This window comes from Harpia harpyja, chromosome 10 (assembly GCF_026419915.1).
Source record: "Harpia harpyja isolate bHarHar1 chromosome 10, bHarHar1 primary haplotype, whole genome shotgun sequence".
NCBI lineage: Eukaryota > Metazoa > Chordata > Aves > Accipitriformes > Accipitridae > Harpia > Harpia harpyja.
Window position 1 is genome coordinate 27,472,170 of NC_068949.1, and position 25,909 is coordinate 27,498,078.

General features: G+C 40.1%; 1 protein-coding gene across 5 annotated transcripts in view; it reads left to right on the forward strand.

Moving 5' to 3' along the window:
• The window catches only part of PCGF5 (polycomb group ring finger 5), a 76,633-nt gene that overhangs the window by 12,611 nt on the left and 38,113 nt on the right, over nucleotides 1-25,909 (forward strand). For 2 of the 5 annotated variants that reach the window (XM_052798416.1, XM_052798420.1), the window contains exons 1-2: nucleotides 24,862-24,982; nucleotides 25,515-25,824. In XM_052798416.1, coding sequence (XP_052654376.1) covers nucleotides 25,713-25,824 — 112 coding nt within the window. In that variant the 5' untranslated portion in view covers nucleotides 24,862-24,982; nucleotides 25,515-25,712. Of the gene's footprint in view, nucleotides 1-24,383; nucleotides 24,402-24,861; nucleotides 24,983-25,514; nucleotides 25,825-25,909 lie in introns of those variants that run through there. The other 3 variants (XM_052798418.1, XM_052798417.1, XM_052798419.1) reach the window with 2 other exon arrangements.

The following is a 25,909-nucleotide window of genomic DNA, read 5'->3' on the forward strand; positions in this document are numbered from 1 at the left end:
ACAGAAGACTGGAAGCTCGCCATGTATGTTTTCTAGGCCCATATCCTAGGTGCTGTTACGTAAAAACACGCATTTAGTGCCCACTGAACTGAAATTCAAGTTATGATCTCACTGTTGCTAAGTACCAACTTCAGCTGATATAAAATGCTGCAGCTAGAAGTTTGTTAGTTCTATGGTCAGGGTAACCAGAACAAAGGACAGGGAGAAGAGAGAGGAGAAACTCATTACAGAAGTAGTATAACTAGATGACACAAAACCTTGAATAAGGACCAGTGCATCAGCAGAAGTGAAATGGAGATATAATCTGGCAATATTCTTAAGGTAATATAATCGTGATTTCCCTACAATAGACACTTGATTCAAATGTTAGACTAGAGTACAGCTTAACTGTGAATCAAAAAAGCATCACCAAGTAGATAGAAGCCAAAGAATGCATATAGGGGGGCTAGGCATTCATATCATACCAACTCTCTCCTCACTTGAAACTGCAGAAATAAGTATGCACTGTTTAGGTGTTCATGAGGGAAACAGCAGAAAAAAACCCATGAGCATAATTCTAAAATTGATATATTCCATATAAATGTAATTAAGCTCCCTGGCATTAGATAAGTTCAAATAGAAGTCTCATACACTTCCATGGGCATATTTCAGATCTCTCAAAGATCTGAGATAATAAAATAGAAGAATAGGATAAATAGCAAAAGAGAAATCACTATGTAGAAACTATTTGTAGGTTCTATTTACAGAGTGCCTTATTCTTCCCTCACAAAGCACAGACTTCTAAAAGAGTTTTGAAGGGTCATGGTATAATCAGCTGCCAGTATCAAGGGGAGACAAAAGAATGAAGGTAGTCTTGGATGAATGGGCAAGGGGAATATCAAGCAGTTGTCAAATTACATTGCTTCTGTGGTTGTTAATGCTGTGATCACTACTGAAATACTGAGCTTGGTTCTGGCAATTGCACTTCAAGGAGGATGCAGAAAAATTGAAAAGGGTATATAGAAGACCTAAAAGAATGATACAGGACTTGGGACACATGCTTTATCATGAAAGACCGGAGGCACAGCTTAGTAAAAATAAAGCTAAGGTGGCACTTCCAGCCAGTAATCAAGCCATCCTTTAATATTATCTTTGGTAAACTAAATGGAAACATTTGAGATAAAGTAACTGATATTCAAAAACAGATTGTTCAGTCTTGCAGATTAAAAGAAAATCAAATTACTGTAGCTTAGCAAATGAGGTAATAAAAAACAGACTAATTCAGATTTCAATTAAGGATTTTTTAATTTTTTTTATTTTTTCTTTTTACTCATTGGAACTACTACTGATTGTGGTAGGTTCCTTGGCGCTGGTAATCTTGAAAATTAAGAAGGATGATTTAGTCAAAGTAATCTGTTGAACTTCAGGTGGGAATTAATACAAGTGAGTCCTATGGTCTGTGGGTTTTTTTTAATGCAGCTCAGACTAGATGATCACAGTGGTCTTTTTTGACTTAATATGTATTACAGTAAAGGTTGTGCAGTCAGTCTTTAACATTTGGATGTTTAATTATACACAGCCCTGGCAGAGAATGTTCTGCATGTGATTACCCAAAATTTTCCAGAATTCAGATTGCTAATTCAGTAAAAGCAGAATAGAGGGACACGTATATCGAGAAGGCAATAGGATGCTATTAGACAGATGAGATATTTTCAAGAAGAGCATTCAAGAAGAGCATATCCAGTGTGGTTTGTCAGCACACTATAAAGGCATGACAGGGTCCCTTGTAAAATACCTGGCTATTTGAATTTTACGTGACCTTTTATCTTCCTTTGTGGTGGGTAGTATTCAAAAAGTATATGGAAAGTAAAGCAACAGCTATCCCTGTAGCTCTGCAAAAGATAGCCCTTGGATACAAGGGAGAGCTATGTACTGTATTTGCATAACATGTTGATCTCAAATTAGGTTAGATATCTGCTTGGCCATTTGGTTTTCTGTAAAAATACTATTCTCTATTTGTTCTGTGTTAAACCCTTCTCCATTTATATTTTTATGTTCTTTAAAAATAAACGTAGAAAAGATGTGTTGTTTTAACAACTGATAAAAGCAAACTAGCTAAGGTGCAGAATGGTCCAAGATCAGCGTTCCAGAAGAGTTCTTTCTGAAAGAAGAAAGCCAGACTTGTGTGAGAACGCCTTGTATTTATTTTTCAAACAATAAGGTTAGAGAAAAATAAATATTGTGTGGAAGTGTATGCCCTAGCTTCCCTAAGGTAACACAAGGGTGTATGTCGTGTAAGTAGAACCAACAGATGCTTAAGAATCCTAAGAAGTCAGGATTCCTATCTTTCAGGCTTTTTCTTTTCATTTTGCAGATTTTTTCATACCACTGCTAGAGAATAAATATTTTGTTATAATTGATAAACATCCTTGTTAATAACCACATTCTTTAAGTCACCTTTGTACTATATTTCAGTGGTATCCAAGAAAGAGCTTTGCCTCAGATGTACAGTAATCTTTAAGCCCCTGTAAGAGATACTCAGTTCACTATAACAAGTAGATTACACTAGTTCTGCACTACAGTGTGGATAGCATTTTTCATATGTGTGACAGTGATGCAGTGTTTATTTTAAGAGTCAAAAGCCACAGGTTCAAATCCCCCTAAAGTCAATAGGAAAAATTGCTTGCAACAACTTCTAACTTATAGCCCGTACATTTTGATTTCTACTTTACCCATAAAATTTCTGTATGAAAATCTACTGCTAAGTGTTTTTTTATTTTTGATGTAATACAGCATTTTCATGCTCAATTAGAGGACATTAAGAATATTCGGTAATACAAAGGGTACTTTACTATGAATGCAGTAAAAGTAACAAGTATCAGTGACATGGCACCCCAAAATACTATCATTTGTAGCTAGTATATTCCCATTCTAGAAAAAAAGTCAATATCTTGATATAAATATCTATCTGTTATGAGATCGTGTCATTATTCTGTATGGCTTCTTACACTGTGTTTATTGCCATATAAATGAAACATCTTCCAGCAGTGTATTAAACTATGTGCCTATCATCTGTCACATGCTTTTAACACATCCTTTCCCCAAGGAGAGAAGCATGTGCAGTAGATGGCCATGTTTTGGTAGACTTTTTGTGGGTTTTTTGGGGCAAGTATGTTGAAAGCATTTATGTCGACAACATGTAATCAATGTATAGTGTTACACAAAATTATTCTCATATAGCTAGCTGATTGACCTATAGGCAAACTACAGACTGAGCTGGATAACGCCTGGGTAAGTAGTTCATCTGGCACCCAGCCCACTCCCACATTCTTTCCATTGCTCAGAGGTGTTGGTCATGTCATACAATGCACATCTGTATCTGGCCATGGAGAAACGGGACAGCATACATCTGGTTGTAACATAAATACAGGCTTAGTCATGTCAGAAGTGTGCATAAATCCTCAATACCTACTCACACATCACTGGACAACACAACAGAAACATTGGACATTACTAATTTTGTTGATTATGTTATTTTTGTGGGTTAACCCCGATAGGTAGCTAAGCACCATGAGCAGCTCGCTCACTCACTCCCCAACCCCGTATGGGACGGGGGAAGAGTAAAGGAAGAGTAAAAGCAAGAAAACTTGGGGGTTGAGATAAAAAAAAATTGTTTAATAAGTGAAGAATAAGTGGAAGGTGAGGGAAAGGAGAGAAAACAAAACAAGTGAGGCAAAGGCAATCACTCTTTACCTCCCACAGGCAGACTGATGCCCAGCCAGTTCCAAGCAAAAGACAGCTATCCTCCCTAAACCCCTCTCTTTTCCCTTTTTATGGCTAAGCATGATGTTACATGGCATGGAATATCTCTTTGGTTAGTTCAGGTCATCTGCCTGGTTGTGTCCTGTCCCAATCTATGCGTAATCCCCAATCTTCATTGCAGTTGGTAGAGAGAGAGAAGGCCTTGAAGCTGTGCAAACACTGTTCAGCAATAGCTAGAACATTTGTGTGTTATCAGCATTGTTTTGGTAACAAATCTAAAACACAGCACCATATGAGCTGCTATGAAGAAAGTTAACTCTATCCTAGCCAGGCCCAGTACAGTTATTTAGCAGGACGACCTAGGAAGTGTTTCAAGACTTAAACTATAAAAAGCTATATATAGCATCTGAATAACAAAACATTTGTCAGGAAGGAAGATGACAGTCTTTTATAGATATCCTTAGTACTTTTGAACACATTTTATAGTTCTCATGGTGGGGGAGATGATGAGTATTTCTAACTCAGACTGAGAAGGGAATGCACACATCAAAGATATTCAAGGTACATATTTAAGCAGCAGGTCCCACTGAAGTTGCTCAAGACTTGAATGGATTGAAAAATAAAAATATAGGTTTGTCTTGGACACAAATTTGTACTTAGGTCAGTAAGTTGTCAATTTCATTCCTTTTACTGCAGAAAACAGACTATTTATACAGTTGTGTGCATTGCAGAATGCTCAACTTTCTCACACTGGAGTGTTTATTTTCTTGTGCAGGAGTCTTTTGGTTGTTTTGCCTGAATGTCTTATGTTTCCGCCTACTCCTGTCTAACATAATGCATTCCTTTTATAGAGAAAGGAGACCTGAAAGATCATATTTGTCATTAGTCGCTAGTGAAACTGAAGTTTTTGCTGGAATCTACTGAGAGTTTTGCAGGTTTACTAGCAGTGCTGGTTTGGGAATGGAGCAAAAATGTTGCTGTTATTTTTGTTGACGTGGAGTCTGTAGGGATGTAGGCAGTCTAGCATTCCTCATGTGAGCAGTTTTCTTCTGATAACAATGTTACGTGAAAACCTTATTCTTTCCTCATCTCTGCTCGCATGTCATTAGTGAAATGAGTCACTGACTCCACTGTGAAGTGAAGAGTTCGCTCAAATGCTTATAAAGTATGGAAGTACTTCAGACAGAATAGAAGGTACTTATAGTATATAACCATCCTGGGTTCAGGAGGTGCGAGGAAGGGACTAGAAAAAAGAATGGAAATTTGGCATTTTCATATCAGCAGTTTCTGCCTGTGCAGTGGTCATCACAACCTAACCAAAGATAACAAAACATCCATGGGATTATAATGCAAACTTTGTGGATTCAAGACTAAGAGGTGTAATAGAGCAGAAGACCAGAGGACCACTTCAGTTCCTAATAGTGTCCACATGCTTCCAGCACATTTTTATCAGATAATGTAATCCTGCTATTTTCTCACATAGGAATGCTTACAGGAGTTAGAAGGAGTGACACTTTGTTCTATCAATGCAGAGCTATCAATGCACTGTGGACACCGGTGGTATCCTTTATTTGACATCTTCCCTCCTAGTTACTGGGAGATGGTGGTACTTGTGCATGTGTGGAATAAGAGTAGTTTACAAGTACACTTCTAACCATGCTGCAAAGAACTCAATGTTATCTTTAAACCTTGCTGCAGCGTATAATACGTGTGTGCTTGAATCTGTAATAACATTATTTTGTTTGCAACCAAAAATACTTTCAGTTAATTACAAATATAAAGTGAGACAGTATTTCTGTTTCAGTGATTGATAATATTAACTGCTGCTTTGGAAATGAGTGTAACTGTGCATTTTTATTTCCTTTTTAATAATGAATGTGTAGGTGTAAAACACTCTATCAATACTAGATGTGTATTAACCAACAACCTCTTCATCACAGCAGAGGTAAAAGTACATTTAATTACATCATAGACACATAAAAATAATTTGTTTCAGGAAGTCATGGAGGTATTGTGTGGGATCAGGCTGTGCAAACAGTGATATTCACATTCATGAGATGTTTGTTAATATGAAAAAGAAAGATGAGTTGATGTGTCTGATTCTTTGTCATGTTAAATGGTCAAGCTCTTGCTTAAAACTGAATGCAAAAATGCAATTAACGCACAATGTTCTGTTTCACTCCCATTTTGCAAGTGTATAAAATTATATATCTATAAATACACAGACACATACTATATAAGGTATGAAATTCTGAAGAATCCAGCTTTTTGTCTTCAAATATTTTAGTTTGCAAAATGTTATACTGGCCTCCATATGCTGAAAATTTGAAACCTACCTTTTAATCCCTTACCAATCCTGTTGTAAAACTAACTGCAGATATCTTGATTATTTTCAGGACCTAGTATCAATAGCAGTATGTAGCTTAAGTGTTCAATACGGCTATTTTTTTCAAAATAAAATCTCTCACCTCAGAGATTAGATGTCTGGTTTAAATGCATGTCAAATGAACATTCAGGTGAAGAATAATGTTATGATGAACACATTGCATTGGAATTTGAGAGTTGGAAGTTTAATTCCTAGGCAGTCATGTCTCTGCGTGGCTGACATCAGAAATTTATTGGAAAACCAGCTAGAAATATTTTAATTTTTGTGTAAAACAGGCTCAGTAATGCATCCTTTTCTTCAGACAGTTTAGATTGGAGACTCTTTAGATCAGATGGACTCTGAAAAGATATGTTCCCACTGCAGCTGAAGGCTTATTAGCTGAATGGATATATTTGCACTAAGTGTAGTCTAGCCAGCTTTGTTAAATAGCAGTAAAAATAGTGTCAGGTGTTTCAGTAAATGGGACCCAGCTTACCCTGGACCCTTGTGTGGCTGGGTTATGCTGAGGTACATTCTATATGTTCACTTCCATAATTACTGGAGTTAGCTAGATTAAAGAGTAGATCTGCTTTTCCCTTTCAAAAAAATTGTTTTATTTTGATCAGCTTTTGTTCTACTCCTTTACTAAATTCTGCAGTCAACCTTTAGATTTACTTCTGATTTATTCTCCTGTAGAAGCAAGCTTTTCCCTTCCTCTGTCTTCCCCTGGCCCTCCCTGCCCCATAATACACAGATTCTTCCTTTACCCACAGAAGACCAGAAGGCATGCCTCTGTGGCTTCTTTGCTCAACAAAGCTGTTTTGCTGGGGAATACTAGTTGACAGTTGCCCCAGAATTCCCAAGTATGATTTCCTTGGTGATTTAACAAAAGCAAGAAATAAACATAATTAAAGCTTGAGTCAATATAGATTTACACAGATTTCCCTAGGGCTGGATAGTGGTAATACATAGCCCAGACCCTAAAAGTAGTTACCCTCATCCTCATCCTGAACCACCTCTAAGAGAGAGCCCATTTCCAGCATGAATTACCCACTTCTGAAATTACATTCTGCTCTATGACAATTGGGCTATAGGTGTTCAAGAGCCAAGTAGTGCACTGAATAAAAAACTTAGTTGATTTGAGTAGAATTCTCTACTATGGAAGGACATATTCTGCAGTTTGAGATTGTTGAGTTTTCCTCTTCAAGAAGGATTTAGGCTCCTTTTACATAAGTAACATGGAGTAACACCTCTACCCCAAAGCTATAATATTTTGAAAACACAATTATTTTTCTGGAAGCTAAAAGGTAAATTTGCTCATCAGATTTTGAGTTAAAATTTGATGCCTCTAAGAAATGTAGCAACCTGTAAAAGCAGAGGAATGCAGAAGGGACAAGAGAAAGGGAAAAACTTGAATGAAGGGAAAGAAGAGGGAAGTTGGGACATGCAAAGCAGCTATTAATCCAGTTTAACAGGACTGTGTATTTTGCTGTTATGCACTATTCCAGCAAGCTTACTATAATGTTAAATCTGTCCTTAAATTATTTAGCATGTACAGTAGCTTCTTCATAATTTGAAGTTTTTAGACACATCATGGAGCAAATGGGAATGGACACAGAGCTGATGTGTAATATAATGATACCGATCTGTGATATTTCTAGGAAAACCCAGTAGCTTTTGTTTAGTTTGCATTATGGTGCTCACCACAGTGGATCCCATAAGATAATGAAGACAAGGAAGTGACAGAGCCAGTGCATGCTTGGGTGCATCCCTAGTATCCATGCTGCACGCTCACGAGGGACCAATGTCATGGCCGTGAGACAAGACCACAGCATTCACCATGGCATACACCTCTGATACAGCTCAGACTCAAGTGGAATTACTAACACTTTCTGTTCACAAGTAGCCTAGAACTGCATGTAGTGAACATATTCCAAAACTATTGAGTAATTCTGCTTAGTATTTCACAGAATCCCAGAATCATTGAGGTTGGAAAGTATCTCTGGAGGTCATCTATTCCACCATCCCTGGTTAAAGCAGGGTCAACCAGAGCAGGTTGCTCAGGACCTTATCCAGTTGAGTTTTGAAAATCTCCAAGGATGGAGACTCCACGACCTCTCTGGGCAAAAATTTCCAGTGTTCAACCAACCTCTGTCATGAAATGGAGTGGTTTCAGCAAATTACTGGGATTCCAGTAGCACTGGTACCATTTCACATGAGTTACAATTCAGATAAGGAAGGCTCCAAGGCCGTCAGAGAATGACTTAAGATTCAGATACGGGATGTTCCAAGGCTGTCAGGAGAGGACTGAGATATGTCCCACGGTTGTCAAGAAATGACTAATTATCTCTACTCCCATCCCCAGGCTCTGCCAAGCAACAGGAGTCCTTGGTACAGTCAGTGCAGCTTCCTGTCTTAGCCATGCAAGAGTTCCTGATACGGTCAAGGGACTCTTAACTGCCCAACTCATTACACTTATACTAAGGCCTAGCAAGACTTCCCAAGTTCATAGATCAGCCCAGAGAGGGGGAAGAAACGCACCACCAATCTACCCTGTGACAAAAGTCAATCCATCTCTCTCTCACAGAGTGGCGGTGTGGTCACCTCTTGCCTCTGTGCCTATAAACAGAGCAATGCCATGTTCCAGTTGTAATTTGAGGGAGATTCTTTGTAGGTCTGCTTAATTCTAAATGTTTGACAGATATAATTAAGCAATATTATATATGTGAGGAGGTTTTTGTAACAGTGATATTTGTCTGACTATTCTCCACATTCTAATATATAAAGCAATGTTTAACAACTACCATAATATAACAGAAATGAGAAAAATTATTATAGGATTTAATATTTGATTTAAAGTTCCTGTCGCTACCTGTGACCATCCAAACAAGGTATCCCACCAGTGATGTTCTCCATCTTTCTGTACTCTTTCCAGGATATGGTGTATCTTTTCTGCATCATGATTGACAGTAATTAGGGGGTTTTGTCCATTGTCCTGAATTCGTTTTAGCAATTGATTCAGGTCATTATGTTGCAATAGTTTTCTCACCAATGTAAGATGCATTCCAATGGGGGTAGGTAGTAAGTCGTGATATGATATGTAGTTTGATTGTAGCAATTAGTAAGTTGTGACAGGAGCTGAATAGTTAAAATCACATCTCACAGTTCTGGTAAAATTACAAATACAGGTATTTGAGTGATGATATATCTCCATGGTGGTATTGTCTGTAAGCATAGAATCACAAAGGGTTCTCATACAAACACATCCGTTTCCAGCATATATAAGCAAGTTTCATGGGTTTCATCAGGATATATTTCAAAATGATAAACATTTTGTTAAGTGTCAAGACAAATGTCTTGAGCATTAATGGTATTACTTTCACAAGTGAACCCCTGTTGTTCGCATACAACGCATGCATCAACATCAATAGTCTGCCATTTGTTTCTATTTTGTTGGGCCCATACTCTGTGTTCCAATGGATAGAGTATAGTTCCATGGTGATTTAATCCCAGCGCAATGATTGGGTATATGGTGTATACCGAAGCATTGCATATTGTCAAAACAAAAACTGTGGCTTTACTGTTGGCATGGTCAAAAGTGAAATTGATTAGATGCCACCAAGATTGGAATTCTCTTTCAAATTTAGTTACATTTTCCCAAATTATCTTTTGAATTTCAGTGGGTAAGGTGTCTTCATCGCCTTCCGTTATAATTGCTGCCACAGTAGATTGTATCCACAACTGGGCTTGGATGCAGCTAAGAGCTAGAGAAACATTATTTTGGGTTGTGCCCAATGCATTGGTATCCTAAATCCTTCTATGTATAATGTCTCCCATTTTCATGTATCCTTTAGGTATGTTTTGGTTTTATGTATTACCAAAGTAGCAAGGTTCAGGTTTCTTTTATCTTTTGGTGTTATTCAAATACTTCCGGTATAATTTAGTAGGGCATGGTCCCAAGGGTCTCGTGTCTGGACCGAAGGGATTACACTTATCCCAATTAAGAGAAAAATTGAAATTAAACTGGGGACATATTGCCATTGTTGTTGTTGCCATTGATACAGATTCATTTTCTCCTGAAATAGAAAAGAAAGAGAAGTTTCAGTGGGGAAGGCCAAAGAGGTTACCCCTTTTATGATGCAGGATAAATCCACCTAGCACTGATTCTGTGTTTTGCAGCACTGCTGTCAGTAGCTTCCCAAGCAAGCGGGCCATGAGGTTTAGTTAGAGTCATAGGCACAGTTCCAATTTGTGGCAGATTCACCATAACAGGTTGTCCTGGCTGTAACGTTGTCGGACATTTTCTCTCATGAGAAGGGGGAGAATCAGGTTCAGCTTCTGCAAAGAATGCTCGGCTTACTGGGCTCCCAGTGGGCTCATACTGATTATTCAGTTGGTGAAGTACTTTTTAAAATCGAGTGTCCTGCTGGGCCTCATGTGGCTTAAGGCTCTTTTTCAGCAGACCATTGGCTCTTTTATTATCCCATTTGATTGAGGATAATAGGGGGTGTGAAATACCCATTGAATTGCTTCCTGTTTTGCCCACTCTTGCACCTTTTCACACTAGGAGTGTGAGCCATTATCACTTTGGATTATATCGGGAGTAGGTAGATTTGATTTAGCATGTCATGATCCACAGTTGCGGATACGGGAACATTAAGAGGGCCCTGTTCATGCACCACCTGGATACAGGCAGCTTTTGTAATAGCTGTAGAGAGCTCGTCCAAGGATTTAATAGGTATTCACAGAGGTTCTCCTCTCTCTAATATATCTATTCTGCCAGCCCAGTATGCCACTCTACTTGTTATTGAGTGGGGATTGTCTGGGGGTTCAGGTCCAGCATTTGGAAAGACACCAGGCCCTCAGAATCCATTGCCTTCACCACCATTGAGTAAGATTCTCTCTCCCAGTTAGACATACTCACCATAGGTATTGTTTCAGTTTCCCCTCGCTTATGGCTGTAGTGTTCTTGCAAATCTGAATTGGATCGAATGGCGTTGTTTTTCGGGTACGATCTCCTGCTCTACCCTGAGGTCCAGTGGTTCCTTCTGTTTTTATAATGGGCCTGGCCTCATACTCAGGGCGATCTAAAGGAGACAGAGGATTATTTTGCCTTGCATAGCTATTATCGGGGTCACCCCATATGTTCCCATCCCATTCTTCAGGGGATACAATTAGTTTCCTAATTTGCACAATGTCAGGGAGATGAGAAACTTGCATAAGCATCATTTCAACCCTTTTCTCCAACTTTTTTTTTCCTCCTTTTTCTGTTTCTGCAGCTGCTCAGTTTTCAAGGGTAGTATTAATTCAGCTGCTTTCCTGCCTTCAATATCATACCTCAGATCTTGTCTTTCCCTATTTATGTTATTCCTTTCCTTAAGAGTGGCTTCTAAGCAGGTGCCTAACATTTTGCAAATAATTCCCTTTCCTTTTCCATTCTTTATATTGCCCCTGACTTCCCAAGTTCATAGATCAGCCGAGAGAGGGGGAAGAAATGCACCACCACAACCTCACAGTAAAAACCTTTTTTTCCTGATGTTTAAATGGAATTTCCTGTGTTTCAATATGTGCCCATTGCCTCTTGTCCTTCCACTGCGCACCGCTGAGAAGACTTTTGCTCAGTGTTCCTTACTCCTCCCTCCATCCTCCATCAAGAATTTATAGTCAACGGTAAGATCTTCCTTAAGCCTTCTTTCCTGCAGGTTAAACACTCTCAACTGTCTCAGTCTGTCCTCATGTGATAGACGTCAATCCTCCAGTCGTCTTTGTGGCCCTTCATTAAACTGTCTCCAATATGTCCATGTCTCTTTTGCTGGGGAATCCACAACTGGACACAGAATTCCAGATGTGTTGCACCACCTATCTTGACCTGGTGGTAATAGTCTTCATAATCCAGCCCAGGTGGCTGTTGGCCTTCTTTACTGCAAGGGTGCATTGCGGGCTCGTGTTTAATTTCATGTCCACCAGGACACCCAGGTCCTCCTCTGCAAACCCGCTTTTGAGCCCATCAGTCTCCAGCATGTACTCATGCAGGGGCTATTCCTTGCAATACAAGACTTTGCATTTCCCTTTGTTGAACTTCGTAAGAGTCCTGTAGGCCCATTTCTCAAGCCTTTTGTGATCCCTGTGAGTGGTGGCACAACCATCTGGTGTATTAACTACTCCTCTCAGTTCTGCATCATCTGAAAAATTGCTGAGTATGCACTCTGTCCCATCACCAGGTCATTAATGATGACGTTAAGCAGTACCGGTCCCACTATCAACCCTTGGGGTACTCCAGTAGTGACTGACCTCCAGCTGGACTTTGTGTTGCTGATCATAACCTTTTAAGACTGGCAGTTCTGCCAATTTTCAGTCCACCTCATTGTCTGTTTGTCTAGTCCAGCCCCTCTATTCAAAGCAAGGTCAACTAGACAAATTGCCAAGGATGGAGATTCCACAGCCTCATCCAGCAAACAGTTCCAGCGTTTGTCCACCATTACAGTGGATTTTTTTTCCTTGAGTTTAAATGGGATTTCCCATGTTTCAATTTGTGTCCGCTGCCTCTTGTCCCATCACTAGACAATATTGAGAAGTCTCTTGCTCTGTCTTATTTACTTCCCCCATCAGGTATTTATACACATTGATAAGAGTCCCCCCAGAGCAAGGCTAAACAACCTCAGTTCTCTCAGCCTCTTCTCATATGACAGATGTTCCAATCCCTTAATCATCTTAGTGGCTCTTCAAGCACTTCGTATGATAAAATCATAAACAGAGGGAGAAAATCATGTGGTAGAGTAGCAGTTACCTTTCACTATTTATTGTCAATATTTGTATCTTGTCTGATTAATGTTACTGTATTCCGTGGCTTTGAAGAAGAGACACTTATCAAAGAAATAGGGATCTTCATCATCTTTTGTCTATGCTAAATAAATTACTTACAGTATTCTTGTAAGCGGTTACAAGTTTATTATTCTTTGGGCACTAAATACCATTTAAACTGGCTGCCGTTTACATCAGTGCCAGTGGTTTGGACAATAACATCAGTGAAAGGTTGTGTTCATAGTGAGGATGTTTGCTCTAAAATTAATAATATTGACCTTGTTACTAAGTAAAAATTATGTTTTTAAAGATTTGGACAGGTGGTCCTAGACTCCAGACAAACTATGGAGCTACTTTTTCCTTCATCAAAAAAGTGACTGTAATCTATCTACAGCAAAACTGTATACTTTCAGTTTCTCTTCTTTATAACAATCTTTTTATGTGGTTTTGTTAGCACCACCTTAATTGTACCAAAAATTGTAGTTTTCAGGGATATTATTGAGTCTCTGCACTAAAATGCATTAGTTTGCCCTTATTGAATGGGGGACACTAACACAAAACAGACTCATAGAATCATAGGATGGTTTGGGTTGGAAGGGACCTTAAAGATCATCTAGTTCTGCCTTGGGCAGGGACACCTTCCACTAGACCAGGTTGCTCAAAGCCCCATCCAGCCTGGCCTTGAGCACTTCCAGGGATGGGGCATCCACAGCCTCTCTGGGCAACCTGTTCCAGTGCCTCATCACCCTCACAGTGAAGAATTCCTTCCTAATATCTAATCTAAATCTACCCTCTTTCAGTTTAAAGCCATTACCCCATGTCCTATCATTACATGCCCTACCACTACTAGTACCTCTCCGGCTTTCTTGTAGGCCCCCTTTAGGTACTGGAAGGCCGCTATAAGGACTCCCCGGAGCCTTCTCTTCTGCAGGCTGAACAACCCCAACTGTCTCAGCCTGTCTTCATAGGAGAGGTGCTCCAGTGTGGGAGAATTTGTGGGAGAACGAGGGAAACTGCGTAAGGCACAACTGTTATTCTCTGTTTGCTAGCACAAGACACTACTGTTCTTTGTTATAAGTTTGTTGAAGTAAGCACAAAAGTAGAACAAGGTCGGGCCTACGTGACTGATAACAGGAGGGCAACGTGACCGAAGACAGGGTGCAAGACAGCATGCAGGTGGAGGAACTATTCGCGTGATCAGAAGACTTTATCCAATTAGACTATTGTTTAAGCGCGTGAACGGCACATGTTAACCAATCAACAAATGGCTTATGTGTGAGTAGATATTAGAAACATATATAACCGAGTGTTGCGCAGTTAATAAACGGAGAAACCGTTTGATCCACAGTATCTGTGTTGGTCCGTTTTCTCCCCAGGGCGAGTCCCTGGCGATGCGTCGTTTTCCCTAGATTGTCGCAGCGGAGAAAGTGCGGCACTCCAGTCCTCTGATCATCTTCATGGCCCTCCTCTGGACTCACTCCAACAGGTCTATGTACTACTTATGTTTGGATTATTATCCTATTAAAAATAGGATTATTAGGAAGCAGTTTCAATAGCTCACCTTGAGGGTTTTCAACTGTTCTTGCATTTTTGACACTATTTTTACACTATTCACTGACATTTTTAATAAAAAAAAAGGGCAGGGGTATTGCTTCACTGGTACAAATGCAGAGACCAACAGATGCAATGAAGAAATTTGTACAATAGATTTAAAATATATTGGATAAAAGTGTAAATTGGCAGTCTGTGTTTGAAGGTGTCTCTTTTTGATGTATTTTGTAACAATGGTTTCTCTCATGATTTTGGTAAGTTGCTGCTTAGTGGAAGACATAGCCCCGAAATACATATTTTAGTTCCTGACTGATGGAGGGTTATGATGGCACCAGTGTTTCTGACAAGTTTAAAAGGCACAAGGATAAAATACTAGACAGCATTCCAGATTTCTCAGCAGGAAAATGTAAATCTCCTTAATTTTTTTCCTACTGAGCTGTGGCAACTAAGGTCTTGTATTTAAATCTGAATTATTAAATAGACAGCATGATGATGATAGGAGCAGGCTATGTGTTATATGTATCAACAAGTTCTCATAAGCCAAATACCTTGTCAAAAATTCATATTCCCATCTATGCATTTGTGATAAAGGGGAATAATTTTAAGAGTATTATGCCTTTTATTCTTAAAAGCCTACCAAGGATATTAGATTAGGGAACGGAGTGAGATTTGCCATGTAAATTGATAGGTGAAACCTTCTAGCTTTAAGCCTCTAGAACCTAAACTTACCACAGTGCCGAAGAAAATAGCCACATCTAAAAAAACCTCAGCAAAGTGCACACAGGTTGCAGTAATATAGAAAGGTCAGATATTGTATGATATCTTTAGCATAGTTTATCATTTACTTTAGAAAAACGTTCTTGAAATGTAGTTAACAGGCAGCTCAGTTCATTACCAATTGTGAAAAATTTTGAAAGTGAAAAGGTTTTGGGTTTGTTTTTTTTCTTTTTAAATGTGTTGATAATGTAAAAAAAAAAAGGCAGCTGGCAACCTCAAGCTGAGGTATTATATCTGAGATCTCATCTCTTAGAATCTCATAGTGTTTGATGGTGACTATAGGATTTGGAGCTCTTGCAATACAGATTAGAAATCGCAGCGAGGTATGAAACAATAGTAAAGAATGATGCATGCTCTCTGCTGATTTTATACACCTTTATAAAATGTAAGGAGGTGACATATATGTACATTGCTGCATGGAGTTACATACTAAGCTTGATGCAAGTGAATAGTCACCCACTTTAATGAGCTGGACTGTGGACTTGCATGGACCATGGGCATGCATAGTGAAGCATGAATGGTAGTGTTTATAGAATCAGGGCCTAAATGTGATATATAAACATAGTTCACTTGCCACTTAAGTATAGATACCCCTGCAGGAGAATGTAGTGAATTTAGCAAGAATGTTATTCTTGCTAAATGACAGCTTTTTTGAAGAGGAAATAAAGATCTGTTTTTCTAAATATAAAGCAATAATCTTAATGGAATTGTCCAATTTGAGCATTTGTCAGACCTTTTCAGTAAGTGCCGTTAGATATTTAAGGACCAAAGCAGACATTATTTTGTTTTATTCAAATAACTGCATCTCTAGAAGTGCTTTGCCTGTACTAGTGTGCTTAAGAACCGATTTCTTAAACTCAAAAGCATGTAATCTCCTGAAGTATTACCTACATTTCTTACCATCATTTTATTCCTACAGAATTTTCTAGCAAAGTAGTTCATGATCTTGTCTAGTTGATGAGACTGGACAAGTTAGTAATGTGAGAATGAACTTCTGCAGACAGTACAGCTTTTTAAAAGCAGGATTGTGTATATTCTTTGTATTCTGGGAGGGACTCAACCGTGCTCTGTCCAGAGCCTAAAAAGAGAGTCCAAATTGCCATAGCCTACTCAGCTAAAAGCCACGTGATCTCATTACAACTGTGCTGGACCCAGACTTCAAAGCATTACAGAAAGGAAGTTCAAGATGCAGGGGTGGTAAACATAGTGTCACAGTATGGTTGATTTTGTGCTCAATCTGATTAAATGCACATCAACCCAGAATATGCTGTTCACATGCAGGCAGAGTCTGAAGGCCATGATTTTGTAATTGCAAAAAAAAATTCAAACATTTTTTTGCATACTTGAGAATTGTTTTATACATCTTTTCTTTAGAAAACTCAGTGATGATAATGTCAGACACAGGCACCACTTATGCAAACTTTCCTGATTTACTGCAGTCATGGGACTAAAGTTGGGAAACCAGCACTGTCAACTTCCTAAGCTAATGTGACTGCAGAACTGGCATATGATGCCAAGTTATGGGCTGAGGAGTGACTGTTCACTTGAGAATAGCTTCTGGCTAGAATCCTGAGCTTGTCTCTCCCTAAAACTGGCGTATTATTCAAATGAAGAATCAATTAAAAGTATAAGTTTTGCTTAATCTTTTTCCATTAGTATATTGGATAAAAATTATTAATATTTCAAGATAATGCTTTCAGTAAAATGTTATTTGGAGTGACTCCCATTTGTTAATGTGAACTGTTATAAATGTCCAAAATACATAAAGAACTTCTGGTTTTGCTTATTCTTAGGGAAAGGTGGAGATAATGTCTTTTATCTAACTCAGTAGGCCAAATTCAGCTGTGACTATGGTCATATGATTGGATGGACTGGATCACATGGAACATGTTGCTGCACAGAGTTTGACTCTCTATATATGCTAAATTGCTGTCAAAAAAGATCATACGAGGATGTAAAGCTAAGGTTGGAGTATCTTGGTCTGCCTCCTATGTTCTCTTAATTTATCCAGAAAGAACATTCTCTATTTATTTTACAAGTTAAAAATGAAATTCACAAGTAACTATATTAAGTTTCCTCCAATGAAGCCTACTGTTTTAATTGGCAGACAAAGTGATGGTTCCCGTGAATGAGAGTCTTCCCATGCAGTTCAAATGAAATGGAGTCCATCTAACGTTGTGTTATTAAGTTAAAGGTTTTATTCTTGAGAGAGATGGAAACAGAACTCCTGTTAAAAATCAATTGAAGTAGGGTAGTTAACTCCCTAAGACATTGTGAATGTCATTAATTTGTCTTGTAAAAGATGAGGCAATTTGGTTGCTACTTTTCTATTTCCTTTCAAGCCTCTTTGTTTGCTGGTTCTGCCATCATAATAGCATGAGTAGATTTCTTGAGGATTGTTTTTGCTGAGCTTATTGGAGTTTTAAATTTGTTTTGACTTAAGATCTAGTAGCAAGTCTTGTTTTGAATTTGCAGTGCAAGTTGATTGCATAATTGTGAAGCTGTTTGACATGTGTGATACAATTTGATTTGCATTTCTGCCAGTTTTCAACTGTAAGAAACAAAATCTGCCAGTAACAATTTTAGCGGGAGTCATTGGAGGGTTCTTACAGTTTGTTTTCTATTTCCCAGAGATTGAAAGATGACACTTTTATAAAACTATTTGAACACTTCATGTTATTGTTTAGCTGAGCTCTATATGTTGTTGTAAGTGGCTTTGATATTTTCAGGGGAAAAAAGAGTGGAAAAAAAAATATAAAATACATATTTATATATATAATATATATATAATGCAGTATAGAATGGAAGAAGCAATATAATGCTGACAGAAACAAGGATTTTTTTTTAAAAAGTAATTGAATTATAGCAAATAGCCATTAGGATGTTTTGTGGAAAAGCATAGACTTCATCAAGACCCAATTAGAAAACTTGAAACCTATGATTATACTGCTATAGAGGTACTTTTCCTCTGGCAGGATACATACACAGAGTTGGCAAGGTGTTTGCCCCATGACCAACAGATCCTGAAAATCTATGGAAGAGACACAGTCTTGCCCATGCAGACAACAGCTATATTCAGGCTGGCCTGTGCATGTTACACCACTGGAATTTTTTCTGATAATATGGCTTTGATTGTCATTGATTGATTTATTTTCTTCCATTGTGCAGTAGCAGGGAGACTTGAAATAGCATTAATTCCCGAGTAGATTGTCTCTGGAAAAGTCACAGAATTAGCAGGTGATACTATCGTACAGAGTAAAAGGAAACTGAACTGGCAGAAGCATGTAATCAGATAGAAATACAGGTAAAGTAGTTAAGAAGTGTTAGAGATTATACAATAACAGAAATGGCAACACAGGCATCATTTCCATGAGTTCAGACAAAGTCTAACAAACTATGCAGTGGAAGTGAAATAACTGGCTAGAGACCAGAAAAGTAATTCTGAAGATGCAAGATCTTTGTGGTGCATGGAGAGCAGCTTATTTAGAACCAAGGTGGGTTGTTTCAAATTATGCATCTTCTTTAAGCTGGTACAAAAATGTGTGACTGTTACTTGTTCTAAGTACTTATACAGAATTGCTATGAATTTATATAAAACATAGGACTGTAAAAGACTACTTTGGTCATTCTCTGTGGTTCCCCACAATTACAGGCAACTGTGAAATAATGCCTACTTCATTTCAGCCTACAGAACATGTCACGAACCACAAAACATTTTTTTCAATACCCTATAAAAATCTAAAGGCGATGTAGTACAGGAGACCAAAGTGCATGGAAACTACAGTGTGCCATAAGGCAAAACCAGAAGAGGTTGAGGATACCACCAGTATTTGAACTACTACAGATAGCAGCAGTAGTAGTAGTAGTAGTAGGATCTGTAGTAGCCTCTACCACAGATCATTGTTTTGAAACCAAGCACACAGGCAAATGGAGGCACAGAAGCCTCTTGATTGCACATCTTGTATAATTCCTGCTGTTGCATCACTCCCAGTGAGGAATCTCTGATGGTTCAAAGGCAAACCCCTCTTCACTATGTCACCAAAAATCAATTACATATGAAGAAAAAAAAAATTGTTGTGGCACAATGCAAGGCTCTATACCATAATGAAGAATTTTTGCCTTTGAAGCCAAAATAATGTCAGTTAGGTCATTCTCACGTGAAGAGCCAGCTTCGCTACATGGCAGCTTATACTGTACCTTTACTGTGCTTAAAAATAACCCGAAAACAACAAAAGCTGATCACAGTTCTCACAGTTGGACACTAGAGTAGCTGAATAGAAAATTTGGTCACTAATATTTTAGAAGTTTGTCCCACTTTCTCTGGGAAGTTTCTGGAGGTGTTTGTGTCTGATGCATACCATCATGCCTATTAAAATTATTCTTCAAAAGAAAAATACAAAATAGTGACAAAATAATCAAGGCAACACGAGGCAAATACTTTTTAAAAATATGCCCATCACACTTAAATCTACAGCTGCTTTCAGCTGAATAGTTTCAATTCTGCTGTGATAGATTGGTATTTTTAAATTTGCAATACCCCTGAAGACTGTAACCACAGATCTTCAATCTGTTATTCACAGGCAGGTATGTCAAGCTGGTCACAAGATCTTCCCTCAGTATGTTTAATGGTCAGCTAATAATATGTTCAAAACCAGGTATTTTTTTCACTTCAACCACTGCATCCAAGTGGCTAAAGTTAACTTGTCTCCTTCATGCTAGTGACAATTTCTAGTCAATTTTATTTCACAGTTGTGATTTTTTTTTTTTTCCTTGCAGTGGCAATCTCCCTCTCCCACTGCTATGGCCTTGTTCCTTACTTGTTTTCTCTGTTTCTCTAGCTGGAAAGAGACAGTGTGCTATGGCTGATCCGTATTTAAGTGTGCCAAGGAAATGTTTAACAATACAGATCTGCTCATCTTTCCCCTGGTAGACTCACTAAATTGATTCCCTCTCCTTTACTAGCAGCCAATTATTATAAAACCTGTAGGAACTTACTTTATGATTTCTCTTACTTTTTAAAATTTGCTTGAAATTAGTTCAGCAAAGTTGGAACACTTTGTGACACAATTTTACCTTACTCTTGAAATGTATCTTGAATGCATTTGCCTTGTTTACTTATTTTCAATGGCATAATAATACAGATGTTAGCATTTTGCAACCTGCTTTGCTACTTTACTTTAGACTATAAAAGAAGAGTAAGCATAAAGAAAGAAATGCTATATATATCCCAGAAGTGCTATTATGTGCTAATATACAGCATCTTATATAGAGCTCAGTAGGGATGAAGAAAAACCCTCACAGTAAAAACCCAAAATCTCATTGCTGATCTTTTTCACAAATAAGAGATGGGGATAAGAATAGCCTAATTCCTATTGTTTCCTATCAAATCAAAGACAGTCTTCATACTGAGCATAGTAATATTCTTTATATGATAAACAATGTTACTACTCTTTGCCTAAAAAGCAAAGAAATAAGACACATGATCCCAAGATAATGGCAAAGACAGTGATAATGACAGTAAGAGTTAAGTTTACTTGCTGCTAGTAAATTATTCATGTATATGGAAAAGTACACAAGATGCAGCAAGGAAAATTCCAACTGGACCTAAGGAAAAAAATTCCACAATGAGGATTGCCAAGGGTTGAGACAGGTTGCTCAGAGAGGCTGTAGAATTGCCATCCTTGGATATATTCAAACTTGATTTGGATAAAGCCCTGAGCAATCTGATTTAACTTTAATGTTAGACCTGCTTTGAGCAGGGTCATTGGAACAAATGGTGTCCAAAGCTCCCTCCAACCTAGTTAGTGGGGTAGTGTATGGTGCTGTTCTAGTGGATAGGGAATTTAACACTGGAAATAAAAGATCCAAAAGTGGTTACATTTGGTCTGTTTTTCATACCTGAGTAAATATGCAGTAATTTTAAGTAAGTTGCCAGCAGTTTGAGGGAGATGATCTTCCTCTCTTCAGCACTGAGGAGGTGACATCTGGACAGTGCTGTATCCACTTCTGGGCTTCTCAGTACAAGAAAGATGTGAAGCGACTCCAGCAGAGGGTCACATACATGATTAAGAGACTGGAGTATCGTTCATATGAGCAGAGGCTGAGAGTGCAGGGACTGCTCAGCTGGGAGAAGACAAGGCTCAGGGGGATCTTATCAGCATGTATAAATACTTGGTGGGAGGGAATGAAGATGAGGAAGTCAAACTGTTCTCAGCAGTACCCACTGACAGGACAAGAGGTAATGGGCACAAATTGAAACACATGAAATCCCATCTGATCACAAGAAAACTTTTTTTTGCTATAAGGGTGGTCAAAACTGGAACAGATTGCCCAGAGAGATGGTGCAGCCTCCATCTGTGGAGATATTCAAAGCCCAGCAGGACACAGTCCTGGACAACCTGCTCTGGCTGACCCTGCTTGAGCAGAGGGGTTGGACTAGATGATCTCAGGAGGGGTCTTCCAACATAAGCAAGTCTGTGAAGTTTTCAAAATTTTAAAAGTCATAAAATAGCATTTCCATCAGCTGTCTAGAGACTCAGTATTCAGTGAAGGTGAATATGAATGCCATCGCTTCCCTTTAAAAATCATTCAAATTGCTCCACAATGTCTCTTAAGAAAAGTAGGGATTTTTTTTTTTTTTTCATTATTTTCCCAGGCCAGATGTGTCCCAGTAATTCTTCCATCTACAAAATACAAGTAACTCTTAGGATAACTGGAGGGTAGTTGGAGACTTGCCTAGAAACAGACTCCAGTGTAGCTCTATAGGGATGTAAGGTTGTACTCATGTGGATCTACTTGCAGAATTAGAATTATTCACTCATTTCAAATGTTACTGAGAACTTGGCTGTATTGACCAATATTTATTTCCTCTCTGGAATTTACTTGAAAATTAACATCAAGCATTGGTATTTTTCAAAAATGTTGGAGCTGCATGAATGAGTAAAATTAATGAAATGCTTGGAGTTCGCAAGTTCTTAAGTGTCCTGGCTGTTCCTTTAAAAAGATACATTTTATTTGTATTAAATGTAAAGAATTACTCTGTTTCACATTAGGATGATCCAGTAGTTGTTCAGGGGTTTCAACAAACTACTCCTCTACTTTGACAATGCTTAGAAACCAGTCTTTATTTTCTATGTGTTTGACAAGCTCATATATGTAAAAAAAGACTTAGTTTAAAAAAAAAAAAAAGTACTGTGTTAGAGGACACTCTGAGAACTGCTGAGTACGAGTCAGTTGATAGGAAAGTTAGAAGTTTAACAAACACGGAAAAATGAGAGCAGCTGTATTTTCATCAATGAGTTGAGGGCTATAATCACCCTCTCTGTAATACCACATTTGCTGTTGCTAATACATGATATATATTTACTCTGACTAGCTCAGTTTATTTTGTTAATTCTGTTTCTCTCATAATATGAAAATGACCGCCTTGTTTGATTCAAACACTATTCCTCTGTTACCTTTTAACTGCTATAAGTAGATCAAAATGCTCACATCGCTTATATGGCCCTATATTTTTAAATAAACCTGTTGTATGCAATGCTAGGAGTTAACTACCTTTGAAATTATAATTAATTCATAAGCATTTCTTAATTTAATTTGCTTCCTCATGATATAAAGTAGGATTAAGTATTTAAGGATCTTTGTTATACTACTTTCCTCTGATAATGAAATGAGAGCTGCTTCTGCTTCTCATTTGTTCTGTATGTTGTGGTCTTGAAAGGTGCTGAATGCCTCAACTTTCGTCGTGTTCAGTGACAGTTAAGGGCACTCAGTATCTCATAAATACAGCTTGGTACCAGCACAACAAAGCTCCTACGTTGTGGAGAGATGAGGCAAGAATTTGCCACGTGCACTGTCACTTACCCGGCATAAGACTGTTAGACCTTAAAAGAGGGACTTCAGTATGGCTTGTGGGAATCTATACCAGTTGTGTATGTTTGGAAGTATCACAGCTGCTGTGCAACTCTTACTGTATGGGCTACACAGTATAATAAATTATGTAATTCTGTGTTTTTAATGTGCTTGAATAGAACATTGTGTATCCATTATTGTGTACACACAGCCTAGCTGATAAATTTGTTTAGAAAATGTTTTGGGGTTTTTTTTTTCCCCCAAGAGGGACACTTGATAAACTATGCTTTGAAATCTCACTTAGAATCCAGTTTGTTTTTAAAACAAATCTTATCAGAGGCAGTCATTTTGAAACATCAGCAGTTGCTTGTTTAAAATGCATGTATATAAGTTTGATAACACTGTATCATGCTTAGTCTACCTTCAAGCAGGGCCACTCTCGTGCTCATTCTGAAAAATGTCAACTTCTGCTAAACTGACAGAATGTGGCTACTAATTAAAATATTCCCATGAGGTATATATATTGTATGTTGTCTACTTCCTCTGTTAGAGTTTAGCATTCTCTAACCTTTGACTTGGCAGCGAGTGCTTTATGGTATAATAATGCAAACAATGGTTAACAGTAGAAGGCCAAAACCATCAAAACACAACTTTTTGTTAAACTATACCACATGCTACTTCAAAAGATTTTTAGCTTTATAAACTTTTGTTCACGTTGCGGAGAAATAATCTCATGCAAGATGAACATTTTATCAGGAAAAATTATGCACATTCTGTTGAATTACTCTGTGTCAGGTTTATCATGCATTCACCACTGCACTGTAACTTTAATTGTAACAGTTTTTAATGCACCTGACTCAGCCTGGCAACTGAATTGATGTAAATGGAGATCTACTGGAGGGTAAATATTCCAGAAGTAGGAATGGACGGCAGGAGCAGGCATACGCTATTAAAGCCTTCTGCTATTGCAGCACATACCCAAGGATGAAAGGGAGACTGCCTTGGAGGGCCAACGCAAAATGATTATTTATTTCAAATGCAGAATGGAAAAGCAAAGACCTAGCACAGTCACAGGTAATGTGATGGTATTGCAGCTAATACAGGAAATGCCTCCTTCTAATTTTGTGATTATTGTTACAAGGAGCGTAGAAGAAATTTGCTAGAAATAGTGCCGTTGAAAAATACCGTTAAAGCAGCTTTAGTTTTATGGAGAATTTCCTGGTAATATGGTGCATTTCCGCGAACAGGAGAGCAAAAAGCAGATGCGTTGAACCACGGAGGCAGCTTTCACTCGTGCTTAATCGTTCTCTGGCTAGTAGGTCCCGGTTAGAGGGAAGCACATGTATAACTGTTTACAGGATTTGGGCCTAACTTAGCCCAGTGGTTCAGTATTTGCTCTCGAGGGATGGAAAAATGGGTTTAAGTTTCACCCTTCCACGGGCAGAGGCTGAAGTTATTTTTAAGAAACGGTGGAGGGGCCGAAGCGGGGCGAGTGACGTGCCGCTGGGAGCGGGCTGGGGCCGCGGGCTGCGCTGCGGCCCCTCCGGCGCTTACCTGTGGCCGGCGGCGCCTCCGCTCCGCTCCCCTCCCGCCTGCCCGCCGCCTCGCCTCGCCTCGCCTCCGTGGCCCCCGGTGCCCGGGCTGGCGGGGCGGCTCGGGGGCTGCCGGCGGCTCCCGCCCCGGAGCGGCGCTGCGGGCCGTGGCGCAGCAGGGCTCGGCCGGGGAGCAGCGCCTGCGCGCCCGTCCCGCCCGCCCGCCCTGGGACCGGCCGCGGCGGCCTGGCGGGGAGGGGAAGGAGGGAGGGCTCGAAGGCGGTGGGAGGTGCACGTCGTTTCCCTTTCTCTTTCGCTGGGCGGCCGCCCGCCCGCCCGAGGCCGCTGGGCTGCGCCGCGCCAGGTACGGCGGGGGGGCCGAGGCGGGAGGCGCCGCAGGTGCGGGGCGGGGGGGGGGGGGACGACAGGAGGCGGGCGAGCGGGGGGGAGAGCCCGGCCGCCGCCGAGCCGCCCCGGCCGCCGCCCTCTCCTGCCGGCGGGCTCCCGCGGGGCTGGGGCGGCGGGGAGGGCTCCTCCCCGCGGGGGCCCTCCGAGGCCTGTGGACCGCGGCGCGCCCTCGGCGGGGGGTGCGCCGGGCGGACAGCCGGGCGGCCGCGGACCCCGCCGGGGCTGGGCAGCGGCCCCTGCACCTGTCACGGCGGCGCCCGGCAACTCGTCCGGCGGGCGGGCGGCCGCAGCCTGGCGGGGCAGGGCCGGGCCAGGGCCAGGGGCGCTGCCTCCGACCTCGGCTGCCGAGCGCCGGGCACGCAGCTGCTGTTATGTAAATAGTAAGGCGGGTGCCCCTGCCAAGTTCGCGGCGACACTTGTCCTCCGGGGCATCGGCACTGTGCTGCCAGGCTTACGCTCCTCTCTCTCCCTTTCCACGTGTGTTACAGGTAGGAAAATGACTCGCCTGGCACAGGAGCAGGAGTTACGAGCCATGTCCCCGTGAGACCTCCAGAATTAGGAGCAAATGCCTGGAGAAGCCCCGCCGCACAGAGCAGCGCTGCAGCTCTTGTGAACCGCGGGCATCGACACCTCTCGGACTTGCTCCTCTGGCCCCGAGCACTCTGCCAGCATTTCCCGCCCCACGAATGGCTACTCAGAGGAAGCACTTGGTGAAAGATTTCAATCCTCATATCACCTGCTACATCTGTAAAGGCTATCTCATCAAGCCAACTACAGTAACCGAGTGCCTCCATACCTGTAAGTAGTACTTGGCAAAATATTCCCTTCTTCACAAGTGATGCTTCCTCAAAGTGTTACGTGTCTGATATGATCTCTGTGCCGG